General features: G+C 47.0%; 1 protein-coding gene across 8 annotated transcripts in view; it reads right to left on the minus strand.

The window, feature by feature from the left end:
- Window positions 1–12,941, minus strand: part of ANKS1B (ankyrin repeat and sterile alpha motif domain containing 1B) — a 1,294,913-nt gene that overhangs the window by 12,949 nt on the left and 1,269,023 nt on the right. For all 8 annotated transcript variants that reach the window (XM_028830273.2, XM_028830278.2, XM_028830270.2 and 5 more), the window contains one exon: window positions 4,623–4,790. In XM_028830273.2, coding sequence (XP_028686106.1) covers window positions 4,623–4,790 — 168 coding nt within the window. The remainder of the gene's footprint in view (window positions 1–4,622; window positions 4,791–12,941) is intronic.

Consider the following 12,941-nt stretch of genomic DNA (forward strand, 5'->3'; position numbering starts at 1 on the left):
ATCCTCTGCCCTGCCCGAGTTCCCTTCTCCAGACACCTGCATGCCTCATGCTCTAATGCTAGTCAGGTCTCTGCTCAAATGCCACTTCCATTGCCACCTGTATTCCTAGAAGCCTTATCTGTTTACTCCTACAAAAAGCACCCCAACTTTTCTGCTGTCCTCTTCTACCTTATTCTTCACAATATTTATTGCCATTATGCATCATCACATATTTAATTGTTCATCCTCCACTGCCATGCATGCTCATGGAGGCAGGATTTTGTCTATTTTGATCACTGCCATTTTCTCCAAAACGCAGAAAAGCTCCTGGCAACCCCGTAAATAATAGGCACACAATAAATACTTGTTGAGTAAATGGTATCAAAAGAATGAGGTAATATTTAAATGGACAGCTGAAGGACCAGCAAGTATTTGCCTGAAGACAGGAGGAGGAGGCAATTGAAGTAGATGAAACAGCTCATGCAGAAGTCCCAGAATAATCTATACACAGAATAAAACAGAGCCTCATCTTCCACCATATACAGAAATCAACTCAAAATGGATTAAAGAATTAGAGGGAAGACCTGAGACAATGAAAGAACTGGAAGAAAACATTGGGGAAACACTACAGGACATTGGTCTGGGCAAAGATTTTTTGGGTAAAATTGCAAAAGCACAGGCAACAAAAGCAGAAATAGACAAATGGAATTACACCAAGTGAAAAAGCTTCTGCACAGGAGGGCATCAACAAAGTGAAAAGACAACCTACAGAATGGGAGAAAATATTTGCAAAGTATCCATCTGACAAGGGCTTAATAACCAGAATAAATAAGGGACTCAAAAAACTCAATAGCAAAAAACAAACAAACAAAAAAAACCAAAATCAACCCAATCTGATTAAGTAATAGGCAATAGAACTGAACAGGCATTTCTAAAAAGACGACATACAAATGGCCAACAGGTATAGGTAAAAGTGCTCAACATCACTAATCATCAGGGACATGCAAATGACAATCACAATGTGATACCATCTCACCCCCGCTGGAATGGCTACTATCAAAAAGACAAAAATTAATGAATGCCAGTGAGGCTACAGAGCAAGGGAAACACTTCTACACTGTTGGTGGGAATCTAAATTAGTAAAGCCACTATGGAGAATAGCATGGAGGGTCCTCAAAAAACTAAAAATAGAGCTACCATATATTCCAGCAATCCCACTACTGGGTATATATACAAAAGAAAAGAAATCAGTATATCAAAGAGATATCTGCACTCCCATGTTTATTGCAGAATTATTCACAGCAGTCAAGACATGGACTCAAACTAAGTGTCCATCAGTGGATGAATGGGTAAAGAAAATGTGGTATATATACACAGTGGAATACTATTCAGCCATAAAAAGAATGAGATCGTGTCATTTGCAGCAACATGAATGAACTGAAGGTCATTATGTTGAGTGAAATAAGCCAGGCGCAGAAAGACAAATATTGTATGTTCTCATATGTGGAAGCTATAAAAAGTGGATCTCATGGAGATAGAGTAGAATGGTGGTTACCAGAAGTTGGAAAGTGAAGAAGGGCGAGTAGGGATGAAGAGAGATTAGTTAATAGGTACAAAAACATGGTTAAATAGAAGGAGTAGGTTCTAGTATTTGATAGCGCAGTAGGGTGACTATAGTTAACAATAATTTATTGTATATTTCAAAATAGCTAGAAGAACTGTAATTTCTCAACACAAAAGAAAAATGTTTGAGGAGATGGATATCTCAGTTACTGGTATGATCATTACATATTGTATACATGTGTCAAAATATCACATAGTCCCAGAAGTAAGGGAAAATGGTCGTTGAGGGGTTGGGGTCAGTTTGCAGGATAGGGAACAAGAGGGCAGACAACTAAGGGTGAGGAGGTGAGGGGGGCCCAGTCAGGCTGAGCCTTGAGACAAATCCTAAAATGCTTTCTTCCCTGTGCATACAAATACAACAGGCCACTCCGGGGGCGGGGCTGGGCTGTCCGCTCTCAGGAACAGCCCCAGGCTGAGATCTACACCATGGCTGCCTCTTCCTTTGGTGTTTCCAGGTCTGCCTGCCCTGTCCTAGCTGCCTGCTCTGCTCAGAACCTGGGGTTGTGGGAAGGCCTCTCCCATTTCTCTGACACCATGAGCTTTGCAGCTGCCTTCTACCGTGCCTTGACTGTATCTCCATAAGGTTGTGGGGAGGACCTCACGTGTTCTTAGGGATCACTGAATATTTCTTACCAAGAAATGCCCGGGGCTGAGGGAACTAGAATACTAATGCCTGTCGAGGGGGACTGATCTTGAAGCACATATAACATCAGTATTATTCACTTTATATTTTCCTGTTTCCCTTGAAGGCATCTGGATGAATATTCTATGAGCTCTTATGGCACCTAACCCTTTGTGCTCTTCTGGAAGAAGCCTGTGGGGACCAGGGTAAGGTCAGATAGAGGCACCTGCTGTGAACAGATTTATTTAGCTCACATAAGAATGAATACAATAGTCTGAGAGATAGTCTCTAAAACATTCTGCAAGTTCCTGGACACTTAACAGCCTAATCAATCTCAAAGATATGCTTATGAAATCCACCCACAAGCCCTCATTTATTCATCCACAGATACTCACTGAGTCACCTGCTATGGGCCTGGTCCTGGTGGTGACAAGACAGGTGGGGTCCCTGTGTGCATGAAACTTACGTTTTTGTGGAGGAAGATAGACAATAAACAAACCATCAGTGAAAAACCCTCAAGTAATAAATGCTACAGAGAATTAAAAGCAGATGACATGCTTGAAGGTGACTGGGTGTCTACGTCAGATTGGGTGGTCAGGACATCCGCCTCTTCAAGTAGCCGAGACCTGAATGACAAGATGAAGTCAGCCATGCAGAAACTGGGGGAGGATATTCCAGGTGTGGGGAGCAGGTGGCATAAAGGCCTCAGGTAGGAGTGAGCATTATATAGTCAAGGAATGGGAAGACCTGAGCATCAAAGAGGACTGTGGTGGGGGAACTGCATTCTGGGTACTTGGGGCAGAGGGTGCCATGACTGATCTCTGCTGTGTGGGGAGGGGAGTCTCAAGGAGCTGTACTGCATAGGCCTGGGGCAAGGTGGCAGTGGCCCCAGCTGGAAGAGAGATGGAGGAAGTGGGGAAGAGTGGACAGGACTGAGATATATTTTAGGGGTAGCGTTGATGGGATTTGCTCATGGGCTGGATACAGAGGTAAGGGGAAGATGGGAATCCCGGCTGACTTGTACACTTTGGGCTTGAGTTGCATGGTGAGTGGCTGTGGGGTGGGGAAGATGGTGAGAGAAGAGCTTTGAGGGGAAAATCAGGAATTGTGTCCTGGCCATGCTAAGTTTCAGATGTCTGTGAAGCATCAAGGTGGAAATGTGAAAGAAGTTGGCCGTGTGAGTCTGGAGATATAGAACTGGGAAGCAGTGTGTTGGGTTGGGTCGGTGCTGAGTGGGAGGACCAGGGGCTCAGAGCGTGGCGTTGGAAGAAAGATTTCAGAGGAGGTGCAGCTCCTGGGGATGGTGGGTAATGAGTGATGGGCACGGGAACGAATGGCTGGGGCTGGAGGGAAAGGTCCCGAAAGTAAACTGTCAGGGAAATGTGAGACCAGATGCTGGAGGGGTCATCCCTGTGGATGTTGATATTACCAAGAAGGGTGACAGGGATAGGCCTCCAAAAGAAGACTGAAAACAAGAACTGCATCATCACAAAAGGAGGTGCCTCCTTGCAAACGTTAAAAATGCCTGCTGCTGTTCCCCTATGACAGTGGAGGTGGGGTCTGGTGAGGAGGAGGAGAGACAGTTCCAGATGGTAGGATTCGGGGGCGTGAGAGCAATGCATTCTGGGGGAGTCCCAGGGTTTCTAGTTTCTAGGATGCAATACGGCAGCCGGGGCAGAAACCAGATGGGAGGCTGGTTGGGAAACTTCCAGCTTTTGGATATTGCTACTACCAGAGGAGGCCGCTTTGAAGTCATGCAAGCCTGTTGGGACAGGATGTCTGCAGAGCCTGTGGGAGGGAAGAGGAAGAAATTCCTGGAGGAAGGCAGATGCTGAGAAGGAGGGGCTGCACCTTCTGAACAGTCACCATGCTGCAGGAAGCCTCAGCTGCGGGAGACAAAGCACCCGGGCCATGGCGCAGGCCTTGCATATAGCAGGGCAGCCTGTGCATCCAGCTTCCTCTAGCTGGGGACCGAGGACATCATCATTGTGTACCTCTGCAAACCTCTCTGGAGGCCAGGGGCTTGCAGGAGACTTTGCCCTCTGATGAGATGGCAGCTGAAGCCCCAGGGAACACTGCTCCCAAGCTTTCCCAAACCTTTAGTTAGGTAAAATTCACCAAGAACGGCAGTACCTGCTGCTGAGACCCTTCACAGGGTTTCTGCAGGTGACTGAGAAAGTAGATTTCTCTGGAGGCTCCAGGTTAAGAGAGACGGTCCCCAAGACTTGGTGGGAACCAGGCTGAGGTGATGATGGACACATGCCAGGAGGAGGCCAAGGTAAAGGATGAAGAACAGGCCCTGGATTCTAATGGCACCCACACCACACAAGGGCCTGGTTAGCAGCCCCTTTCCCTCCTGTTCAAGGTTTTTGAGAACATCTGTATCTTTTTTACTTACCACGGACTTGCGAATGCTAACGCGGGGCTTGGGGATGGGTTTGGAGGGTTTGTTTTCAAAGCTTTCCGGAAGTGTGGAGGAGTGTCCCCCTTTTCTTGCTTGTAGTGCTAGCTGGTAAGCGACTTCGAATGCCTGTCCCAGGGTTAGGATGATTTCGTAGGCTAAATTCTGCAAGAAAAATTGAGAAAACATTTGCTACTGGCACACTGCAAATTAGAATGGGTGGAATGGCTGAGGAACACTGAGGGAGGTGAACTAGGGAGGAACTTGAACTACTTCACCAGAGGCAGCAGCGATTCAGTGGAAATCTACGAAGAACAGGACACTCCGGGTCCAACTTAGGGTTTACAGCAGGCATTAGTCACTTGTGAAAAGAAAAATCTTGGGACCCCAAATCACTAAGATAAAGGAAAAAGTCAACTGGGAACCGCATTGGGCAAACCTGCCTTGCATTCTATTCCTAAGTAAGATAGCTACAAAGATAAAAAAGCTACATACTTCCCTCACAATTTGCCCACAAGGAAATTTCCTGTGGACAAAAGACAGAACTCAAAGTCATCCCTCTGCTCATGTGTGAGATAAACGCATATCCGATTGCTTTCTTTGTCCTGTTGTTTCCCTAAGCCAGACTAAGGCATAAGTGACTATTCATGTAAATTGTGTATTCAGTGAAAGACTAATCAGAAACTCAAAATAATTCAACTGTTTGTCTCTTATCTACCTACGACCTGGAAGCCCCCTTCCCACTTCTAGTTGTCCTGCCTTTCTGGACCAAACCAATGTACTTCTTACACATACTGATTGATATCTCATGCCTCCTTAAAATGTATAAAGCCAAGCTGTGCCTTGACCACCTTGGGCACATGTTGTCAGGACCTCCCAAGGCTGTGTCACAGGTGCATTTTTTTTTTTTTTTTAGACAGAGTCTCGCTCTGTCACCCAGGCTGGAGGGCAGTGACACAATCTCAGCTCACTGCAACCTCCACTTCCTGGGTTCAAGCGATTCTCTTGCCTCAGCCTCCCGAGTAGCTGGGACTACAGACGCATGCCACCACGCCCAGCTAATTTTTGTATTTTTAGTAGAGTCGGGGTTTCACTATGTTGGCCAGGCTGGTCTCAAATTCCTGACCTCGTGATCCACCCGCCTCGGCCTCCCAAAGTGCTGGAATTATAGGCATGAGCCACTGTGCCTGGTCCACGGGTGCGTCTTTAACCTTGGCAAAATAAATGGACTGCGGCTTGTCTCAGATACTTTTTGTTTTACACACTGATAGGGGACACTTGCTTACAGATCCCCAGTTAGCCCCAGGAGGAGCAGGTTCCACAGCCCACCGGCCCCAGGAGCCCACACCATTTAGAGCTCTCCCTGTGGGCAGCTGGTTTGCTCCCGAGGCCTTGGAAGGGAAGGAGTTACTACTGGTATTTCTGCTGAGTCCTGGGATCGCTTCAGCCTTGCCTGTGAGGATGATCCCGCACACACCACAGGAGGTGTTCCTGAGAAGTTTGGGTCTTTTTACCTCAAACTTATGTGATTCAGTGAACATCTGTGAAACACAATCAAAATCTAATTTAGGCCTAGAGGAGAGGCATTAGTCATGCTGGTGTGGCGGCTCACAGTCGCAGCAGTGAGCACGCAAACAGTGCTCCAACAGAGCCAATTCCCCAGCGATTTCTTCAGGCTTTTGCTCTCCCTGTGGGTCCACTCTATATTTTATGATCAAATCAGCAAGAGACAGGAGATTCTGTCAGGCCAGATGCCGTGCCAGGCAGCGCCTGGGAGAAAAGTTCTTTTCCTCCGACCTTCAATCAGTCCTTTTCTCAAGACGATTTCTAGCTTTCTTCTCTTCTCCAAATCTGTATCTTTGATTTCTGCCTTTTCTTCCAAGCACAGCTCTGCCCGGTCTTCTCTCACCGAGAAACCATCACATTGTCTGACCCAAAAGAGGCAGAGTGTCCACCACACCCTGAGGTCACAGAGCGTCAGAGGAGCAGATGCATACTGGTCACAGAGAGCGTTCTGAAGGTCGCTGCGGCAGCTGAGAGCAGACACGGTCTACCCCAAGTTTTCTTATTTCTTTTTTTTTGCTCTTTTTGCCCAGGCTGGAGTGCAATGGGCATGATCTCGGCTCACTGCAACCTCCGCCTCCTGGTTTCAAGCAATTCTCCTGCCTCAGCCTCCCAGGTAGCTGAGATTACAGGCATGCGCCACCACGCCTGGCTAATTTTGTATTTTTAGTAGAGATGGGGTTTCTCCATGTTGGTCAGGCTGATCTCGAACTCCCCACCTCAGGTGATCTGCCCACCTCGGCCTCCCAAAGTGCTGGGATTATAGGCGTGAACCACCGTGCCCGGCCATCCAAGTTTTCACTCTGATGAATGTCCCTAGAATGTCTGCTCGTGGTTTCTCAAAAATCACAGAAATATCATTCTGCTGATGCTGATACTGCAACTAAGCGGACCCTTTCTGTTCCTGCCCATCTCCACCCTCATCGAGCGCTCTGGGAGCCCGATTCCCACACTGCCGCCGGGGAGATGTGTTTGTGATTGCTCCCATTTGATGATGATGGAAAGGAAGATGCAGGATGGCGCCTTCTGAGGCCATGGGGAAGAGGCCCAAGGGTTCTAGACCAACCAGATTTCAGATCCATGCCAGCTCTATTGTGATGGTCTCAGAACCAAGTGGGGAAAATGCCTCTGAGCTTGAGAGTTGGTTTGGGAGAGGATGTATCTGTCTCCTTTAAGTGAGTTGTCAGGAAATACTGACCCTACAAGACAGACATCTGCCTGCTGGAGATACTGCACCTTGCACAGCAAGCTGAGCACTTCCTTGCGATGAACACTGAGCCTGTGTTTGCCTCCAGCGATGAGTCAGCCTAGTAAATTAGTAACGCACCAGCAAATGATAGTGGAGGAGGCCTGAGAGACAGCTCTGACCATCACTGCACAAAGAGGGCTGAGCTCTTTCCACTGCCTACACTTGGCACTCACGTCACCGTCAGCTTTGCCTCTTAGTGTTTGCGTGGGTCCCCTCTGAAAGGCAGGCAGGGCTTCCGACTTCTGTAGTCTCAGAATGAAGATGCAGGCTCTTGCTCTTGTTCATGCTACTGTGGAAGATGGCTGATTTCCATCTGTTGGGGACATGTACCAGATATTCGTGTTCTAGGTGGGAAACTAGACTAAGATGAAGGTGTGAGATTCAGTGATTCTGTAACATGTGGTCTCTATCTGCTGTAACAGTGGAACTTAATGAGTGTGAATTCCTTTATCATTAACCTAAAAATAAGTTAGTGAAAGTGAGATCTACTTAAAGCTCCAGTATCTTCAAATTAAAGTAAGAAGACCTTCATTTGAGCAAGTGAGGTTTTTCACATGACTATGGGAAGCCTAAAGGTTTTGGGAGAGAATGTTAGAAGTCCTGCCCTTTAATTTTTAATTAGTTCCTGGCATTAGGAAACTGCTCAAATAAGACACAGAGACCAGACTGTTGGATTAAGTTTTTCTACCTAATGGCTTCTCCTGGTTCCGCTTGCATTTTTCTTGACATCTTGCTTTGGTTTTATTTGAGAATGCTTTGCAGAGTTTCTTTTGTGATTATGTATAGCACAGGATTGGACACTGTTACCTTTCCTCTTTTGTCTGCAGCCTTACTGTTTGTGGTACTGCTGCTGGGTGCCAGGAGGGTCCATTGGCACTGAGACGCACCTTTCAGGCACTCTGTTGCCCATCCCGACACACCAGTGCCCTTTTGGGGAAACAGATGCTCATCCCATGGGACCTGAGGACACATGTGTGAATGGGGAAAGAACCCCCATCTTTTTGTAGGTTCATTTCTCCTGCCGCTCCTATCAACATTCCTACTATCTGAAATGGGAGAGTTGCTATCATGTACGAGGAGACTCTACTGGGATGAGGCTGAAAATTATATTGTAAAATCAGAAGGCCTAGGTGAGAAGCCCATCTTGCAAACCTCAATGATGCTGGCTGGCTCTGAAGAGCCCATGGTGACACCCAGAAAATCTGAAAGCCCAACTGTCTCTGCCTTCAACATATTATCCCTGCAACTGTGGGGAGGCCAGTGCCTGGTAGTGGGCCTGGCACATTGCAGGCACTGAAGGAATGCTTGCTTGCTTGCTAAATGAATGAATATCCAAAGGACGAGCTGGAGTAATCATAACATTTCTAGTTAATACTCAGTCTAGTTACCATTACGGGAGAACTTAATAGGTGTGAGGGATGTGCCAAGCCTTATCTTTGTTTCATTTAAGTCTTCCCACGATCACGTGCAGTAGCTTATTATCCTCATTTTATAGATGAGGCAATGGAGGCTCAGAGGGGTGACATAACTTTCCAGACATCACAGAGATAGAAAGTTACAAAACTTGACATGAGCCAATATCTGTGCTCAAAATCCCCTGCTCTTGGCCCAACCCCTGTGTCTACCCTGCTTGTCTCTAAGATGACTGCCATCAACTCTCCCCTCCTGTGCACACCATGGTGTTTCCCTGTTGAGAAGCTGAATCTGCTCTTTGAATCTGGATTGGTTTTACTGACTTGCTTGGCCCATAGGATGTAGCAGAAGCAACATGCTGAACTTGTGAGGCTGAATCATGAGGAGTCTTGCAGCTTCCTCCTGGGCCTCTAGGAACGTTACTCTGGAGGAATTAGTCATGTAAAAAGTCTCACCATCCTGGCTGGACACGGTGACTCACGCCTGTAATTCCAGCACTTTGGGAGGCTGATATTGTTTAGCTGTGTCCCCACCCAAATCTCATCTCGAATTATAGCTCCCATAATTCCCACATGTTGTGAGAGGGACCTGGTGGGAGGTAACTGAATCATGGGGGAGGGTCTTTCCCATGTTGTTCTTGTGACATTGAATAAGTCTCACAAGATCTGATGGTTTTATAAATGGGAGTTCCCCTGTACATGCTCTCTTGCCTACCGGCACATAAGATGTACCTTTGCTTCTCCTTTGCCTTCCACCATAGGCCTCCCCAGCCATGTGGAACTGTGAGTCCATTAAACCTCTTTTCTTTATAAATTACCCAGTCTTGGGTATGTCTTTATTAGCAGTACTAGAACAGACTAATACGGAGGCTGAGGTGGTGGATCACTTGAGGTCAGGAGTTCAAGACCAGCCTGGCCAAAATGGTGAAACCCCATCTCTTCCAAAAATACAAGAGAAAAAATTAGCCAGGCTTGGTGTCAGGCACCTGTAATCCCAGCTACTCGGGAGGCTGAGGCAGAAGAATTGCTTGAACCTGGAAGACAGAGGTTGCAGTGAACTGAGGTTGCACCACTGCACTCCAGCCTGGGTGACAGAGCGAGACTCCATCTTTTTTTTTTTTTTTTTTTTTTTTTTGAGACAGAGTCTCGCCCTTGCTGCCTAGGCTGGAGTGCAATGGCGCGATCTTGGCTTACTGCAACCTCTGCCTCCTGGGTTCGAGGGATTCTCCTGCCTCAGCCTTCCAAGTAGCTGGGATTACAGGCACCCGCCACCACGCCCGGCTATTTTTTGTATTTTTAGTAGAGACAAGATTTCACCATGTTGGCCAGGCTGGTCTCGAACTCCTGCCCTCAGGTGATCCACCCACCTCAGCCTCCCAAAGTGCTGGGATTATAGGCATGAGCCACTGCGCCTGGCCGAAACTCCATCTTAAAAAAATAGAAAAAAAAAATAGGTCTCACCATCCTGAGATCATCATGCTATGAGGATGCCTGAGCTAGCCACAAGGAGAGGCTGCCTGGACAGGAACAACGGTTTCAGCCAGGCCAGCCCAGGCTCAAGATTTGGGAGTGAAGGGGTCTCAAAGACATTGGAGCTCCAGCAGACATCACATAGAGAAGACTCAAGGCCCAGACAGCTGGCTCCAGTCGGACTGCCCCAGCATCTCCAGCCATTGCAGGCACCCTGGCTGAGGCCCCAGATATTGTTGAGCAGGACTGCCACACCCAGTCCAGATCCCTGACTTACAGAATTGTGAGTATAATAAATGGATGTTGTTTTATATTCTGGGGTGGTTTATTACACAGCAATAGATAACTGGAACACCATGTGATGCTGCAGAAGGCTGGCTGGACCCTCATTCAGACAACAGGAAGATGACCCATGAGCCCAGGAGCTGTGATGAATGCAGCTTAGCCAGGAGGCCAATCCTGGAGCCACCCCGTCCCCATGCCTGGCTGTCCTGGCTGTGGGGAAGCTGGCTGATCACAGCGAGCACTAAGGTGTCCCATCCCCTCTGCTGGCTCAAACCACAGTGCTGCAGTGAAGTCAGCAAAATCATGCTCTCGTCTCCACTTACTACCTCCCTTGGGCATCAATTCAAACTCACTTAGCTTTACCTTTATTACCTCACGTCTCTCTAATGCTGTAACCTGGCCTGTCTCTGACCTTGGCTCCTCCTGCCTCATATAAGCTCATTGGAAGATACTTGCCTTGGTCTTTCTAGCACAATTCTCTTGAGACACATTTATTATGGCAATTGATCTGCAGTATTTTCTACCTTACAGAGACCACCAGTGAAAGAGGGCTGCATGTGTGTGCATGTGTGCACGTGTGTGTGTGTGTGTGTGCATGCGGGGTGCAGGTATGAGGGTTGATTACTGAAAACAGCATACTCTGAGCCTTGGTTTTCTCATCTTAAAATGGGGATAATACCACACGCAGTACCCACCTAACTGGATTGTTCTGATAATGGCTAATAATATTATTTAAATAAATGGCAATACCGGCTAGCATGTATTATTTACTGTGTGCCATGCACCACGCCAAGTGCTTCAACATGGACTCTTTAATTCAATCCTAACCACATCTGTATGCCGTAGGTCTATTACTTCCATTTTGCACATGAGATAATTACGCTCAGAAAGGTTAAATAACTTGCTCATGAAGTCAGCACCCAACCAAACTGGGCTTTGAATCCAGTTGTTCTGAGAGGCCGTGCTCTTCTTCTTCTAAGTTCTACACCTTAGAACTATACATTAGATAAAATAAAAAAAATTCTGTAATCTGTTTAAAAAAAGTTTAAAAAACATGAGCCAACTGAGCTTCCAAGTGACTGACCCATCTTGGCTGTGGTGAGGTCACCTACTGGCCCATTTGCCTGGGTCTCGTGCCCAGCCTGTCTGAGAGACAGCCTCCAGGCCAGGGGTGTACTTTGTGACTCGACAGAGACCATCAACACAGGAATTCTTCATCTTAGCCAGGCGTGCACGCCTGTAATCCCAGATACTTGGGAGGGTGGGTGATGTAAAAGATATGACGCAACTCCCATCCTTAGTAGTGGCTATTTGGGAAGAAGGGCAGGGAGTCCCAGTCCAATGGGGAAAAACCTCCTCAGAAGCACAGGAATTCTCCTCTTCCCTTCCCTTCTCTTCTTTCCCGGGGATTTTTTTTTCTTTTTTTTTTTTTTTTGAGATACGGTCTCACTCTCTCACCCAGGCTGGAGTGTAGTGGTGTGATCTCAGCTCACTGCAATCTCGCCTCTGGGGTTCAAGTGATTCTCCTGCCTCAGCCTCCCAAGTAGCTGGGATTACAGGCCTGCACGCCTGGATGATTTTTGTATTTTTTTTTGGTAGAGATGGGGTTTCACTGTGTTGGCCAGGCTGGTCTCGGACTCCTGGCCTCAAGTGATCTACCTGCCTGGGCCTCCCAAAGTGCTGGGATTACAGGCATGAGCCACTGTGCCTGGCCAGGGATTTTGATCTGCAAATTAAGAACTGCTACATTAGAGGAGCTTAAGAAACGATGGTATCATAAAGATAAATCCTAATGCAATCACGGGATGCAAACTTGCTTTTCTTGTGCAAACTGAAGATACGCAGGTCAGCCTTATATTTACTGTGGTTTCTTCAAGGCAGTCATGGATATTGAACATCACCACAGATATTTACCAAGCTCCCTCCATGTGTTAAGGGCTGTGTCCCTGGTGCCAGGCCCATGCCTAGCCTATAGACAATGTCCAGGAAGTGCTCACTGAATGACATGGGGGAGCGAAAGGGTCCATCAAGTCTCTCATTACATCCAGAGAAGGCTCATGGAGAGACAAAGAGATTTTCCTCACCATCCTCCTGCATCTTTGTCCCCGAGGCTATACCCAGCATATTCATCAGTCTAGTATGAGAAAAACTGTGTCATAAATGGTGGGCAATCTGTCCCCTAGAAAAAGCTCTGGCCACCAAGGTAATTAATTTATTTTAACTGGTACATCACTAAGACTTTTCTGTTTCTTAGTTTGAAAATCTCTTAGGCACAGGGGTTCACTGATATATGTGCAAAAATATTATTAAAGTGTTTAAATTTTCATTATTAGAGGA

The sequence above is a fragment of the Macaca mulatta genome, chromosome 11 (assembly GCF_049350105.2).
Source record: "Macaca mulatta isolate MMU2019108-1 chromosome 11, T2T-MMU8v2.0, whole genome shotgun sequence".
NCBI classification, from domain to species: domain Eukaryota; kingdom Metazoa; phylum Chordata; class Mammalia; order Primates; family Cercopithecidae; genus Macaca; species Macaca mulatta.